The sequence below is a fragment of the Miniopterus natalensis genome, chromosome 4 (assembly GCF_054644295.1).
Source record: "Miniopterus natalensis isolate mMinNat1 chromosome 4, mMinNat1.hap1, whole genome shotgun sequence".
Classification (NCBI taxonomy): domain Eukaryota; kingdom Metazoa; phylum Chordata; class Mammalia; order Chiroptera; family Miniopteridae; genus Miniopterus; species Miniopterus natalensis.
The window spans coordinates 35,043,751-35,059,949 of NC_142084.1; the positions used below are offsets into that span (position 1 = coordinate 35,043,751).

The 16,199-nt window shown below is 41.3% G+C and overlaps 1 protein-coding gene across 2 annotated transcripts; it reads right to left on the reverse strand.

Annotated features, from left to right (window-relative positions):
- Positions 1-3,285: 3,285 nt before the first annotated feature.
- PCDH18 (protocadherin 18) lies at positions 3,286-15,723 on the reverse strand. 2 transcript variants are annotated; one of them, XM_087816486.1, is made up of 4 exons: positions 13,120-15,723; positions 12,248-12,333; positions 11,995-12,158; positions 3,286-5,274 (listed from the first exon to the last, which is right to left on the reverse strand). In XM_087816486.1, exons 1-4 carry the CDS (start codon positions 15,592-15,594, stop codon positions 4,637-4,639), a joined length of 3,363 nt encoding a protein of 1,120 aa, XP_087672612.1. In that variant the 5' UTR covers positions 15,595-15,723; the 3' UTR covers positions 3,286-4,636. The 2 variants fall into 2 exon arrangements, with proteins under 2 accessions (XP_087672612.1, XP_087672611.1); XM_087816485.1 differs by having other exon boundaries at positions 12,248-12,336.
- Positions 15,724-16,199: the final 476 nt, after the last annotated feature.

The window sequence follows — 16,199 nt, forward strand, 5'->3', positions numbered from 1 at the left end:
CAATTTCTTCCCTCAATAAGTCAAGCTTTCTACACTGGCATCTCCCTAAGCACTCAAAAACTTTTAATTTAAAACACAGAACAAAAGAAATTCAGATTGAAAAGATATTAGCTTCATATCTCAAAAATATTATCCCTGTTATACTAATATCAAAGAAAATACACCATAAAATGATAAAAATCTAGGCAGTTATATAAAGTACTATATGCATGCAAAAACTTGGAGAAGATTGCTATAAAATGTGGACAGTAGAATAAATGACCAAGGAGGACTACCATAAAATAAATAAATTGAAGAGATAAAAATCTGAAAAAACAAACAAGAATTAGGAGCAACTTGCAGAAGTCATAAAAGGAAATAGAAAACTATTATTTTAAAGTAGCAGGGTAGCATGTGGTATTGCAATTTTATAAGTCAGGAAGTATATAAATTTTGATAGCAATTTTTGCAATGCCAGCTCTCCATATAATTCTTTTAACAGCTCCACAAGTTGTATAAGCTAGAATATAATAAAAATATAAATTAATAACAAGTATAGACACTTGGGTTCAGATCTATTATACTGTGTCTATCTGTTCAATAATTTTTTGGTTTATATTATATTAAAGGTCCTATTATCTCTGGCATACAGTGTGTGTATATTTCACTATGAGCCCAGTTGCACACATGAAGAATGAAAGCACAATTTGGGCAATAACGTTTTTATAATTGCAATGTAGCACTTTAGATATTATTCAGTTATTTCAAAACAATGACTTACTCTTTCTTCTATAAACTAAACTGAATGAGAAGAATCTTCAGTGGCCCAAATAGCCTACTTTATTAAATTAAACTTTATGTCGCCACTGAATTATTTTTATCATTCACAGCTAGAGACATCCTAATATATTAAATAATTACAATCAGTGTGATGTCTTATACTTTTACAACATATAAGACATCTTATATATATAAAATAGCTTTGTTTTATAAATTTAACCTGCAATTAAGGAAGTCAATCTGCTGCCTCTTTTGAAATGTCTACACTGTTTTTAAAACTCAACGTAAATTGTTAATGCTTTTGTATGGTTTGAATTTAATTTTATATGGCAATATTTATTGCCTATTCAGAGTTCATTGTGTCTCTAATCTTTGATACTGTGATGTGATACGGCGAACTCCAGATACATTGAATTGGAACAGAAACAAATCTTTTCAGTAGTTTAGCAAATTGCCTGAATTGTCCTGGGTCAGTTCTATGAATTCGTGCAGGATTGAAAGATGCTATGTCAGGCAATGCATTTTTTTCACCCATACAACTGATATTTAAGAGACTCACAATTTTTTAAATTTTAATATGTCAATGATTTATACTCAGTTTGAATGTTTTCTGACATTAGTCAGTATCAAAAAAAAAATGAAACAGAGAAGCTAAGCTGATTTCCACCAATGAAGACTTTTTCAGTGACTCCAACAGGACAGTTGGAGTCATTTGCCTTAATAGTTAAGTATTGCTAAGTGGTAAATTTGATATATCTGTGACAGGAGGTAGAAGAATTTAAATGATTAACAAAGTTATAAGCCCCATCTGCTAAATACCAAGAAAGAAAGAAATGATAAAAGAGTAGCAATGTTAATAACTTGTAAGAACTTGAAGAAAGCAAATTCTAATCATCCTATAAATAAGCATTTAAAAGGAAGATTGGCTAAGCAACAGATTTAGTGTTGAATTACATTTGCTGAAGATGATTTCCTTAATAAATGATCATCACTGAAGAACATTTAAAGGAACCTAATGGGGCCAAGGGGATTAAGAACTAACGAATGGAAACAAGAGTCTCTTTGATTTAGTACATTTTGGTTGTTTGAATCCGAGGAAGGACATGATCTCAAAGAAGAGGAGATGCAGACTTGAAGAGAGGTTAGGTTGCAATGATAGCACAAACATCCCGGCTTTCGCTGAGGTGATATCACCTGTGAAAGGAACAGGAGCAAAAAGCAAAACTCTCACACTAATATCCCTTAATCTGAGGGCATGGAGAGTCATAATAAGCAGCATAGACGGATGGACAAGCAGGTGGTAGTTTGAGACATGGAGTGCTTACTGTTCGAACAGTACACCGAGTTTTTGTGTTGAAATGATACTGTATTTTATGTGCTTCACATAAACATTGATTTCCAATTTTGCCTCCTAAATTACTGATGGTGCTGTAAGAACAGTAAAATTATGAAAGTCTTTTTTTAAATGATACTATGGGCTAAAAGAGTGAATTTGAAAGGCCGACTGTCTTTAAGTGTGGTTAGCATTTGTGTGTAATCTCCTGAAAGAGAAACTGAAATTTCACTTGAAATCGTGGCCCCTCCTCTAAAGGAACATTGTGTCTTTTGAAAGACCTAACGCATCTATTGGATGTGGTTGGTCATCACTTGAGAATTAAGAAATCTGAGATAACTGTCAGGTTATTCTACTTCCCTGGTATTTCAGTTCCCACTAGTAAACCGGGGATAATATTTTCATCCCTTGGAAAGGCAGAGTTTCAGAATAGGGGTTATTTTCACCTAAAGGCAACGGAGACCCTGTGCACTCAGGAGAAACTTCTGTTTCCCCCACCCAAACTCCCAACTACCTAGAATAATTTGAATTAGGGGCCTTTCCCCTAGTAAGAGATGATCAGATATAACCTATTTTTTGATCTTTCTAAACGGCAGGGCCAACTACTACTTACAGCACATCTGTTCCTCTTAGTGCCCTGTAATGACCTCTGACGCTCCCCTGTAGCTCAGAATGTCAGATATGCCTCCCTTTCCCTGTTTCTCAGCCTCTCGTGTATATGGGGACCCCATGCATACGAATGTCATGAACTTTGGTCATTTTTCTCCTGTTATGCGACCTCATATAGATTTCATTATTAGGCCAGCTGAAATAATTTAGAAGGTAGAGGAAATTTTCTTTCTTCCCCGTAGAAACATTGTAAAGGTATGTTTTTTTCCCCCAACACAACTTAATACCAGATGTTCTGAGAAAGTTATTTTCTTTTTAATTTAAAAAATAGTCAAGCAATTACTACTTGGTTAATCCATTTTCTTTATACTTCAAATGCATTTATTTAATCTCCTGGGAATATTGTAGACTCTTCATTTCCATTACAAGTCTCAAATGCGTTCCTTTCCGTTGTGTTTTTCTCGTTTGCCCAGCCAGCCGAATGTCCCCTCTTTATCATTCCAAACCTAACACTGAAGTATGTTCTCATGAAGAGTGCGCTTCATACAAAGCTTTTGAACGTCTCTATAGGAATAGGACTCTGATTTATGGACAGTTCTTTAGCTTTACTTTAATTTCTTTTATTTTCATTGACAGTCATATTTTCTGGAGAGTACAATCAAGATAGTGTATTCATAGAAATAACACTAATAGAAGCCTGGTCATACATGAGAACAGTCATAATCACGATCTCCGTTACCAAAGCATTCCGCACAGAGAGATAACAGCACAATAAATAATTTGCCACTTGTCACACAACAAATAAAACAGAACTGCAATAGCAAAAATGTAATTTTATAAATGTTGTTATACTAAATACAAAAGCAAAAATATGAAATCATGCACGGGAGACGAAAGCTAAAAGCGAATACTTATAGCAAAAAAAAAAACCAAAAAAAAAAACCAACAAAACAAAACATTGCAAAGATAAAAATGTTCAAGTATTGTGAGAGGAGAGGGGAAGATTCAAATAGAGCCGTTTCAGCAAAAATCGATTATATTTACTACCCCAGGAGGGATACTGACATAATTGTCTTTGCCATTAATACTTCATGCTGTTAGAATGCATACTGTTATCCATTTAACGGATAGATCCCATTTCCTTGGAGCACACCTCCTGTTACAAGGATGGAATGAAATCCATTGTTTACTTTGATTATAAATAGACAATGATACTTTAGGAAAAATATTCTCAAGAAGAGGCCAGTGTGATCTCCTGGAATAGCAGGGGCCTGGGAGTTAGGAAAAATTGACTCTGGTCCTATTTTCATCAGTGAAAGAGAGTGGCCGGTTCTGAAATAACATTTCACCTCCTGTTTCAATTTCGCTGTAAGGGTTGAACTATCAGAACTAGCAGAGAGCAGTAAAAATAACAACCACAATAATAAAATAGTTTAACATTTTTATTGACGCTTAATAAAAAAAAAAAGTAAGGGAAAAAAGCTGGATCGCTTAAAAGAAGTAAGAATTCTATAACGCTTGCGCGGGGTGGTTCCTACAGCATAACAATTTCTTCCCCAGCGTCACTGACCTAAGCGGTGCCCTTGGACTTCGCGGCTGACTCGTGCGTCAGAAGTGAGCAGTGGCTGCTACATTCTACGTGAGTAGGAAAGACATGTTTGTCATGGGAGTAAAAAAATAAAATTTGTCTGTTAAATTACACATAAATATAAGGTACAAATGTATTTTTAAAATACAGATTGAAATAATCACACTTGCATTGTGTACATACGAAAATACAGTATTTCATATTCAATATACACAGACACATTTATGATAAATGCAACTATTTGGCAGTGCCGGTTCTCTCCGGGCTCCCTCTGTCCCCTACCTCCGTCGACACACAGACAGACGGAAATGCATCCATGTGCGGAAAGCGAAGCGCCGGCCGGCCTCCTAGCTCTGGCGCACGTCCTGCAGCAGCTTGTTGATCTCGGCCACCAGCTCGCTGGCGTCCATGAGCTCGTGCTTGCCGTCGCTGAGGTGGTTGAGCACGTTGTCGAAATCGTCTTCCTCGTAGTTCTCGGGGATCTCCTCCATGGCCGGCAGCCACTTGGCGGCGGGCTGCCCGCTGGCGTGGGGCCCGAGCGCGCCGGCGGGGCCGGGCGCGGGGCCGGGGAAGTGCGCGCCCGCCGCAGCCTTGGGCGGCGCCTTCCTGCGCTCCAGCGAGCCGGCGCGCTCGGCCTCGCCGCCCTCCGCGTAGGCGTCCGGCGCGGGCGGCAGCAGGCGCTGGAACACGCTGCTCATCTCCGAGAGCAGCGACGCCGGGCCTCGGTCGGCCGACGCGTCCTCGCTCGGGGAGCCCTTCCCGAAGGTGGAGAAGCTCTTCTTCTTCTCGCCCGGCTCGGCGGGCGGCGCGTCGTCGTCCAGGGCCGGGTGCGGGTGCGGCGGCGGCGGCGGCGGCTGCGCGGGGAACTCCTCGCCCGGGATGAACAGGTTGCTCCGGTAGTCGGCCGGCGGCGAGGGCAGCGGCGGCATCCAGCACTGGTCCGAGTGGCCCAGCACCCTGCACTCCTCCGTGCACAGCCGCATGGCTGCGCCCAGGGAAGCAACGGGCACCTGTGAGTACCTCAGCGGGGCTCAAGGGGGGCGGGGGGGGGGCGTTTTATTTTAGGGAACGTGGGACGCGGAACGCTGCGATGGGAACGAACCCGTTATTTGACACGTTAGATGAACTGCAGTTGCGGCTTTGATTTGAATGTTAGTTTTATGCGCTCGGGGCGTGCGCGTGCGTGCGTGCGTGCATGTGTGTGTGTTTGTATGTGTGTGCATGTGTGTGTGCATGTGTGTGTATGTGTGCATGTGTATGTATGTGTGTGCATGTGTGTGCGTGTCTGTGTATGTGTGTGCGTGTGTGTGTGCGTGCATGTGTGTATGTGTGTGTGTATGTGTGTGTGCGTGTGTGTGTGCATGCGTGTGTGTGTGTGTGTGTTATTATTCATCATATAAGGGAAAGAGATTGTTGACTCATACTTCTCAGAGATATCATTTCTGTTCAGCTAATGAGGAAATGGATTGATAACTTTACAGTCTGGCTGAAAAAGAGGTCAAGGGTGGGTGATGAAATATTTTGCTGAACATAGATTCTAAATACCACCAGAGCTGGAAGGTGAAATCTGTAACTTGATAATGCTGCCCGGTAATCCTTGAGGAATGCCTTAGAGTAGCTTTCTAGCTGGTGAGGCCTATCTGACCTACTTTCCTTTTAATGTAAGCACCGAGAATATGGGAAGCTCTCAGGTCGTTGCACTGGTTAGTCTCCCTTAGAGGTATTCTGGATTATCTGTGGACGTGTTATTTAAAATAGCAGTGCAAATCGTCCTCAACTACCAGGCATCTGGTTTGAAATTCAAACAGATGGAAAAGTCATCAAAAAATGAAAAGTCCATCGGTCAGTTCTTCCAGCTGTTATGATGCCCTATTGGAATGTGAGCGGACACACTCATGGAAATGCTAGATGATATGAGAAAAGCAGGAAAATAAAGAAGACAGAAATCTCCAAGTTTAGAAAATGCAATAACTAAACTACATAACAACCGGGAAATACGAAGATGTAAACTACACTCCAAAAAATCACCCATCTCTTTCAGTGACAGTAAGATCTCTTTAATATCACAATTTTCATTTTAGAGCAAATGACTGAATGCAGAAAAGTTAAGTAATTATCTTGGGTGTGAATGAAAACTGGATTGATATCAGCCATACCTACATATTTAGAGCTGATTCTATAGATCTGGCTACTTAAGAAACACCTCTCTTCCTATGAAATTATTGCTAAAAAGGATGACACTTGAACAATGCCAAATACCTTGTCAGAGGAAGCAAGTCATGTGTTGTGTTTATTGCTGTATCCTCAGCACTGGGTAAAGTGTTTGCAGAGAATAAGCATTCACTACATATTTTCTAATCATCATGGAAATGCAACTCAGAACCACAACAACATATCACCTCAAACCTGTCGGGGTAGCTGTTTATATATATATATGTTTATATATATATATATATATATATATATATATATATATATATAATTTTAAAATAGCAAGTATTGGCGAGGTTGAGGAGAAATTGAACCCTTGCACACTGTGTGGGAAATGCAAAAATGGTGCAGCCACTATGGAAAACCGTAGAGAGGTTCCTCAAAAAATTAAAACTAGGACTGCCATATTACCCAGCAATCCCCACTTCTGGATATTTACCCAGAAGAATAAAAGCAAGTACTGTGAGTGAGAAAACATGATTGTTAGAAAAGCTAAAAATACAAAGGAAGTAGAGAAAATGCAGAGATAGTGTGAATACTGATTGCAGAGGAACCACTGTGGACTAAGAGAAAGGGCAGGCATTGAGAATCCTTGTGTAATTTTGCTATGAAGAGAGGTTAAGTTTAAGTGAGGAAGGATGAGTTAAGAATAAAAGCATGTTTAAATGTGCTGACTTCATGCATTATTACAACGTGGAAATCCCAACTATTGTTCATCAATTAGTGTGGACAAAACCAAAAGAAGTTGAAAGTAACTGGAAAACTTTAATAACAATGAGGTTTTCTAAGCAGTGAAATAACTATCAGAGTGGTAATGATTTTTTTTTTCCTTAATTCCTCAGGTCTCTGAAAATGGAAAGGAGACCTGTCTATATTGTCTTACATCCTGTTACAAGGATGAGGAATGGACCTGATGACACCTTTCATTTATTTTCTGGCCTTTAACTCTGTGGGAAGGACTTAGTTGTTTGATTGACTTTGTTTTATTTTAATGTTTAATGACAAAGGAGAGAAAAAAGGGAAAAAAATGACATAGGCTTCTAAGAATCCTGAGCATGATCAAATTTCTAGAGACCCAAATATAATGAACATATAGCCAAAAATACAATCTGGGTGATTAAAATAGTTCATATTCCAAAATAGTGCTGGTCATAGGGATTTTTTAAAACAGGAAATGCTCTTTTACAACTTCACAGTAAATAACTGGGGCTTTAATTCTAAAATAATAAATTACGCAAAAATTTAAAAATTCAGAAAATATGAAAAATTGATAAAGAAAGACTCATGGAGAGAGAGTTGGCAAAAAAAAAAAAACAACGCAGATGGAAGAGCAGGGTGCAGAAGAGGGCATTTCTGTTTCACTGACATTTTCAATATTTTCCCTGGAGACTCAACTATTTGAAACATTTTCATTGCGCGTGTAATTCGGTGCCTTAGAGGTTTCATACCACGTCCAATGAATGGGACTTGCTGGCAAGTGGTGCAAGTGGCTGCTCTCTCTGTCTCTCCTTGAAAGCTCTGCCAGGGGGTTCTATTCCCCTGGGGAGGGAAAGATGTGAGGGAAACAGAGATCTCTTCTTTCCCACTACTGTCAATTTTAGCACTGTGCTGTATGAACCTTATAGGTAGGGCAGGAAGTAATCATCAAATATTAGAAGGAGAGCGTGTGCCAAACTTCTCCCAAGCCACTAATGGGTAATCAAACAGTTATGCCTTAAGACCTCTCCCATGTGAAGTGCTATGATAGCTCCCTGCCTTCAAATGGTTTCATATCTAGTTCTGAGCCAAAGGTAGCAAATGAGGCCCTAAATGCCCAGTTAGCACGCCAACCTATATGATGCTGGGAGCATGTCAAGAAAAGAGAAAATAGTGGACATGGAGGCTGATGTCGCTAGAAACCTGAAGCAAAATTTGAGAGATGATAGACAAAGTGAAGAGGAGCCAGTCTTTTAGGTAGAAAAGCCCAGGAGTGAAGGATTGGTGTGTTATACAAAGAAATGCAAAAGACACAAAAAAGCCAAAATTGAGAGTCAGTAAGCTAGGAGTGTATTTCATTGGAATTAGAATCCCAAGATAAGTAGGTTTCATCAGATGTTGCTGGGTAACAAAAGTCAAGTCTTGATTTTGAACCAAAAAATGTAAATTAAAATGTTGTGAAGAAGTCGTTCAAGCGCTATGAAGAGTTAGCAAAGCGAGGAGTTACCAGAGAAAGAACATCAGTTCATAGGCTTGCACAGGAACTCAGCCATGGCATACGGGCCATAAGAACAAAGAGAACTCGGAATTAAAGAGGAATGTTTCAATGAAATAATCACTGGGCGCGGACTGATGAAGAGTGGAATGAGCTCAACCAGGAAGATGCATCACAAGAAACAAATCAAAGGCCTTTATGAGTCACCCCGGTGCAGCTAATACACTGGGAAAGTGGAGATTTTGCAGGAATATAGTACTATGTATAGTACTATAGTTCAAAGTTGAGTGAGTAAGGAAGAAAGTACGTTGACAAACATGAGCTAACAGAGAAAAATGTGTGCTGATTTTACTGCTCAGAATGCGGGATATGTCTGCGGGAATTAATAGAATGAATGACCAGAAATGACCCTGTTGGCAGGCAGTGCAGCATAACCCAATCTATATTTGATCACAGTTTAATGCAGAAAAATAGTTGGAAAAAGATACTTAAGTCCTAAAAATACACATGCTGTCGAAACTGCACTGATTTCAGTTAATGGCATTCAGATGTGGACTTTTTTTTTCTTCCTACTTGAGATGTTTCCTGGGAATATAAGTTTACAAAGCACAAGTATTTTACCTTAATGTGCTGGCAGAAGTTGCCAGGGTGAACAATTAACTAGAAAATTGGTGCAATATCATCAGAATGATGGTCATAATTAAAGGATGGTTATCTCTGTATAGAGACTTAATATGCACATCTCTTTCTATACTAGCCAAACACGAGTAAAACTTAAATGGATCATTGCTGATATCTTGCTGCTCTATGCCTGCAAAATACGTATCACCACACCCACAGGGAGGCAGGTAGCTAGTCATGCAGAAATGTATCTACTGTAACACAATCGGTTGTCATACAATACCATACACCGGCAATATAGCTCTTATACTACACGCCAGGATTAGTATGACTGTGTAACTATGGAATTGTTCCTTAAAAGTTGTGTATGTATTAAGTGGTATTGTTAAAGATAATATAAAAGTGGGCCTCTAACTTTGAAAAGAAGTGTAACTTAAAGGAGGTCTGAAGTCACTCACTAAAGAAGACTCACTAATATCTAGGCTTTATAACTACCCATTGTTTCCCCAGTGACTTTATTCTTTAACATTTACTTTAATTTCATTTTTTTAACTCAAGCACTAGATAACTCTCCTACCATGAACATATCTGGTGTTAGTAACTTTGAAAATACAGAAAAGAGTGAAAGAAAACTCTTGATCTTTTTTAAAAAGTTAGACCATGATTAACTATTAGAATTACATAATTTCAGAATTTAGAAGGACTTTGGGCAGCAGTTAGGCCCACAAATGGCAAGGTTATGTATGTAGGGGTAGTTATTCTCTTTTTAACTATGCTGCTAAATTAAAATTTCAATGAATAGACTTCATGTAATTAAAAAAATAGCACAATGAAATATTGACATTACTCCCATTAAACTGATTCTCTTTCAGCAAGTTGTCTCAAGCCATATATATCCCACTATATTTCCAGAGCTTTCTTTTAAAATTGGTCAAGGAAACCTATGAGTTAAAGAAAATACACGAAGACACCATGCATGACTGCAGACATGGGCTCTCTCTCATGTACACTGTAGCCCTTAATGTAACTTCAAGTCCTTTCCACACATTCATCCTGCCAGAAATGCAGTATCTATTAATGTAATAGCAATTAAGCAGCATTAATAGTTTAATGGAGCCCAGCCAGCATGGCTCAGTGGTTGAGCATCAACCTATGATCCAGGAGATCAAGGTTCAATTCCCGGTCAGGGCACATGCCTGGCTTTTGGGCTCCACCCCCAGTAGGGGGCATGCAGGACGCAGCCAATCAATGACTCTCTCATCATTAATGCTTCTATCTCTCCCTCTCCCTCTCCCTTCCTCTCTCTGAAATCAATAAAGATATATTTTTAAAAAAACAAATAGTTTCATGGAGGGTAGTAAGACTTTAAAATATAAGAATAAATATACTTTTCAATGTATTTTTTAAAAAATGCAAATCTTGTTCCTTCATACTACTCTTGATAGATTAGTATTTAAGAGTATGGGAATTGACTCAAATCTCACCTCTACCATGTACAAATTACCTGATTTGGGACACATTTTTAAACATTTATAAGCATATATATACTGTTACTACCACCCATAACTAATTCCTTTGTCCAAGTGTTGGGAAAAGCAGTGCAAGTGTAGAATACCTCATGGGTCTGGAGCAAGCATTGGGACGTCACTGGCAACTGCTGCTGCGACGGCTGTGACTAGTGCTAATACTCCTGCAGCAACTGCCACCACTGCTACTGTAACCATGAGAGCTAGAGTTTCTGTTTACTGATTTTGCCTGAATTTCTGCACCTCTCTGAAGCTCCCTCAGGCCTAGTTCCAAAACTCTCTTACTGATCTGTACTTAGAAAATAGTTGTTTGATGGGACTCAAGACGGGTAATATAGTTTTCTTTTGCCTTTCATTAACCAAAGAGCAGTCACTAGATCAACATTCAGTAGAATTTAGAAACATAAGTAGCCAAAGGAACATTTGCGTGTTCCTAAGAGTTGATTGAATATTACAGTCTTCAGTCACAGTCAGTATTTACCCAGTTGGTTCAGAGAGTTTCTGCTGCACAATTAGAGAGCAGGGATTCTAAGGAAAAAGTGGCTCATGACTTACTCGGATCTCCTCCATCCAGCTACACACTTACAGATTCCCCTCTTGGACACCCGTTTCTCTTCCACCCTGCCACAGGCGTAACCTGAAAGCTGGTGAGAAGTATTCTGTGCATACCACCTGCGAAGATGTAGTCTCTCTCCTATTTTTAGTGAGTAAAGCATACCATTTCCTGGTATATTTTAATCACTGATTTTGTGAGTTGGTTCCCATCACAGGAAATGTGTCCTCCAAATTATAGTCCAGTGCACCACCGCGCACCAAAACAGGCTGTGTGAATGAAAACAACCACCCGGCAATTTTATAAAGAGTTGCTCAAGAGTGTCCTATGGCAGTGCGGGATGGGGCAGGAGGGGGAGGAAAGCAGTGGTTTTCCACTGCCGTGGTTTTCCATCTTCCTCTGCCTGCCTTCTTGTCTCGGTAAGCCCTCTCCATAGGAATTTTAAGAAAATAACTTTACAGTGTTTCAGCCTATGTTCACTGCTAATGGTGTGCAGATTACAGACACTCAGTGCAAAGGGCAAGGAGAATAGAAGCGTGGGAGAAATTGCTCACCGGTGCAATAGATCTGAAAATAAGGATTTATCTGCCACCTCCCCCTTACCTGCTGGGATTCTTCCGTCTGTAAGAAACAGGTCGCTGAATCCTTCGCCCAGCAGCCTGTCTATTGGAGAATCTCGCCCTAAATCATAATCACTGTCTCCTGCTTCACTGTCACCACGGCCACTGTCTTTCAAGCTAAATTTGTCCATGTCTTGAAGGGCATATCTAGAAAGATAAATCAGGGAATGTATAGTTTTTATTGTTTAGCGTCCATGCTATTCGACACTTAATAGGCAACACAAGGGTATTCATACCTATAGCTCCTAGAATATTTGTTTCCTCGGAAACTTGGCCTTGGCTGATATTGCCCCTGGTGAAGCATTGAAAGAAGCTGGGAGACCTGCTGGAAACCAAACAGACAGAACTGATTCCTGGAAACAAACCCCAAATACTCACAAGCTTTCAGCAAGGAAAAACAATGAACATGTTCTCTCTCTTTTAGACATTTACATGTGCTGAGCTGTGGCACACTATACAGCTAGCCACCCAATATGAATGCATCCCAGAGAGATTTGAATGATCTTAATACAACTGATTTTTTTCTTCTTTTTGAAAGAGGACTTTTATAAATAACAGGTCAATTTCCTTTATTTTATAGTCCCAATTTAAAGTGATCAGTTATAAAAATGCATAGAAAATGCTCTAAAATATAACATTCTAACACATGTAGTTAAAATAACATCAGAAATTTTTCAAAAGCTGAACAAATATATCATGCATTTAGATAGGATTCTGGAGGCTTCAGGTTTTTGTTTGGGCTTTTCTTTTCTTTTTTTTTTTTTAAATACAGACCACACCTATGACAATAAAGCAAGCCTCTTTATTTTTGGCTTCCAGTATCTCAATCTTGGAAGTATGGGAATTCTAATCAGATAGTCCTTTGTGAGCTGCACATTTATTTTTCAATATTATACATAGCACATGCAAGTAAATTCTTTAAGAAAAACTTAAAACAGTATGCTCAGGTGTATATACTTACTACATATGCATAATGTAACTTGTATCCTACTTAATTTGCATATTGTTAGTATTGTTACTTCTTAATGGAAACATTTCAGGACTAACACACAGCTTCTATATACTAACAGCTACTTTGTCAGTGAATTGGTGCAGGGTATGATCTTACCTCAACAGTTGGAGTGGCATGGGTGAGTTCTAATGAGAAATTCTCTGGCACGTGGTTCGATGAGATTGTCACCAAACTGTTGAGGGACTGGTGACTGTTGTGACTCTGCCGGCTGCCCATTTGCCCTCTTTCTAAGGTAGGAGATGAAGATGGAGATGATCTGTGATGAGATCTGATGGGTAGAGTGCCATTCATGGTGGGCACCAATGTAATGTCCCCTTTGTGAATCTGCCTGGAAGGTCTTTTTGGGTGGTGCTGGTAAGTTGATTCTGCTACCCTGCAGTTGTAGGATCTTGTGTCTTTCTTTTCTCGGTTACACCTAGTTGCAAACAGCACCATAATAACCAACAACACTGCACAAATTGCTCCCAAGGAAATAATTATAATCATGGAAACATCCAAAGATTCCTGGCTTGCTGGGGTCTTTGTTGTACTTGTCACTGACTCTGCGTATTCAAAGATCATACACTTCAGAAGGACTTTGGTATGCAGCTGAGGATTGCCTTTGTCCTGGATGATAACAGAGAGCTCCCATTCTGTGTAGGGAACAGATTCCATGCTCACATTGGTATGGATGTCACATGTTCGTGGATCAATTATAAAGATATTCTCCTCATTCCCTGCTACTATGGAGCAGCTGAGTTCAGCATTCACACCAGAGTCTCTGTCAATTGCCCTTATTCTTGTGACATGAAAGCCACACTCAGCCCCTTTGGGGATAGCGATTTCTGCAGTATTATTGCGCAGTGCAGGCCCTATGACCACAGGGACATTGTCATTTTCATCAATGATGGTGAGCACAACTGTAGTATTGCTTACAAGTTGCTTCGGGCTTCCTCCATCTCTCGCTTCAACCACAAAAGTTATCTGACTCACTTCTTCATGATCAAAGTTTCTGAGGGCATAGATGCCTCCATTAGATGGGTCAATGGTAACATATGTATTTATGGAATTTCCCAGGATAAAACTCTCCAAAATAGTGTATGTAACTTGCCCATTTTCTCCCAGATCAGGATCTGTGGCTGTAACAGTGGTAATAAATGCCCCTGGCGAGTTATTCTCTGAGATTGCTAATTCATATCGACTTCTCTGGAAGTGGGGTGGATTGTCATTTATATCACCGATTTGAACAGTAAAATGTTTTACTGTAGAGAGACTGGGTGTCCCCTTGTCCTCAGCAATTACAGTCAAACTGTATTCAGATCTCTTCTCTCTATCCAGTGTGGCGTTCGTCAAGATTAAATAGTTGTTTTCATAACTCTGCTGAAGTTTAAAGTGACCATGCCCGTGAAGCTTGCAAACTACTTCTCCATTCAGCCCAGAGTCCTTGTCCTGAACCCTGACCAATGCAACAAATGATTCAACAGGATCCCCTTCGAAAATATAAGAGATTTCTTCTTTTCCAGGGGACATGAGGTTTATGTTAATTTCAGGTTTATTGTCATTGACATCCACAACCTTAATTATAATTTTGCAATGAGCTGGGATAGAATTCGGACCCAAATCTTGAGCCTGAACGTCAATCTCATAGGATTTGGTGATTTCATAATCCACTTGCTTGAAAAGAGTCAAATGTCCTCTTTCGGAATCAATTTTAAAAGTCTCTATAATTTTGGGAGACACATGACTGCTGAAGGAATATACAATTTTCCCATTGGCGCCCTCATCTGGATCAGTGGCATTCAGATCCAGGAGCAGAGTGCCAACAGGGGAGTTTTCTAATAGTTGTATTATGTAAGACTGCTGCTCAAAAGCAGGGCTGTTGTCGTTAGAGTCCGAAATGCTGATTTTTAGGATGGACGAGCCCGACCTCTGAGGCACCCCCATGTCTGAGGCAGTGAGCTGAAGCTCATAGCCCGACTTCAGCTCCCGATCCAGCTCTCTGACCACTATGAGTTCTGCATACTTGGCTCCATCCGTCCTGGTCCGGACCTCAATACTGAAAAAATCATTGGCGGAGAGAGAGTACGTGTGGAGGGAATTTTCCCCCACATCTGGATCAAAGGCACTGTCCAGAGGGATGCGAGTCCCAACCGCCGCGCTCTCTGAAATCTCGATAGGAATGAGAGATCTGGAAAACTGGGGAGCATTGTCATTAATATCCAGCACTTCGACTTCAATATGGAAAAGCTGCAGATGCTCAGTGGGGAGAGTGATCACATCAAATTCTATGGTACAGTTCAAGTTTTTCTGGCACAGTTGCTCCCGGTCAATTTTCGCCCCTATGCTGATCTCCCCGGTGTCCTCATTGACCACGAGCAGAGGAGAATTGCCCCTCTGCATGGCTCGAAAACGCACGCGAGGGTTGGGCAGCACCGCTAAGACATCAGCCACATCCTCCGAGAGGTTTGTAATCACCGATCCGACCCTCTGCTCCTCATAGATCCTGTACCTCAAGTTCTTGCCCAGTGCCGCGGGGATGAGGGACGGCAGCAGGAGTGCAAAGACAAGTCTAAAGTGCATCTTAGCCTTCATCTGGCGCACAGGTCGCTCCCCGCGGGTCCGCGCACAAAGCCGGTCACGCCCGCCACGCCATTCCCCCAACTTGCTTTGGCAACTTAAAGCTAAGCTACATTTGGCGCTGGAAACTTGAAAGCGGCTCCTAATCACACAGTAGCAATTTACGGCTCGCAAACTTTTGTTTCATATACACACCGTGTCGCGGCTCCCGGAGACGGCGGCGTGGACGGGTCCCCGCGCTCGCGGCGCCGGCGGGCGGGCGGGCGGGCTGCGCGCTCTCGCGGCCGGACCCCGAGCGTCACCTCCGCGGGGCTCGCCGCGTGCCGTCGGGATCCATCCAGGGCGGCGGCGGCGCCTGCCGGGGCGATCCTGCCTCCCGGCCCCCGCTCGGCTGCAGACTAAACACCCGTGATTGCTGACTCCAGCCGAAAATCTGTACAACTTCACTCCAACTCAGACAAAGCGCTCCTGCCCGGCGTGTGTTGAACCGCTTCCAGCCAATCAGCGTGCTTCCAAATCAAAAGCTGAGGGGGTCCCCCAAAGCGAGGGCGGGAGGCCCGGGAGGGGGGGAGAGGGAGGGAGCCCCGGAGGAGGGAGGCGGGGGCGGGAGGGCGAGGAGG

Bases quoted from the DNA above. Each gene is read 5' to 3' on its own strand.
- PCDH18 (XM_087816485.1), bottom strand. From the start codon at position 15,594: ATGAAGGCTAAGATGCACTTTAGACTTGTCTTTGCACTCCTGCTGCCG. The intron at 12,159-12,247 runs GTATGAATACCC...TTATCTTTCTAG, and splicing joins AAATATTCTAGGAGCTATAG to ATATGCCCTTCAAGACATGG. The intron at 5,275-11,994 runs GTAAGGGGGAGG...CCCTGGGCGCAG, and splicing joins AGACGGAAGAATCCCAGCAG to CCATGCGGCTGTGCACGGAG.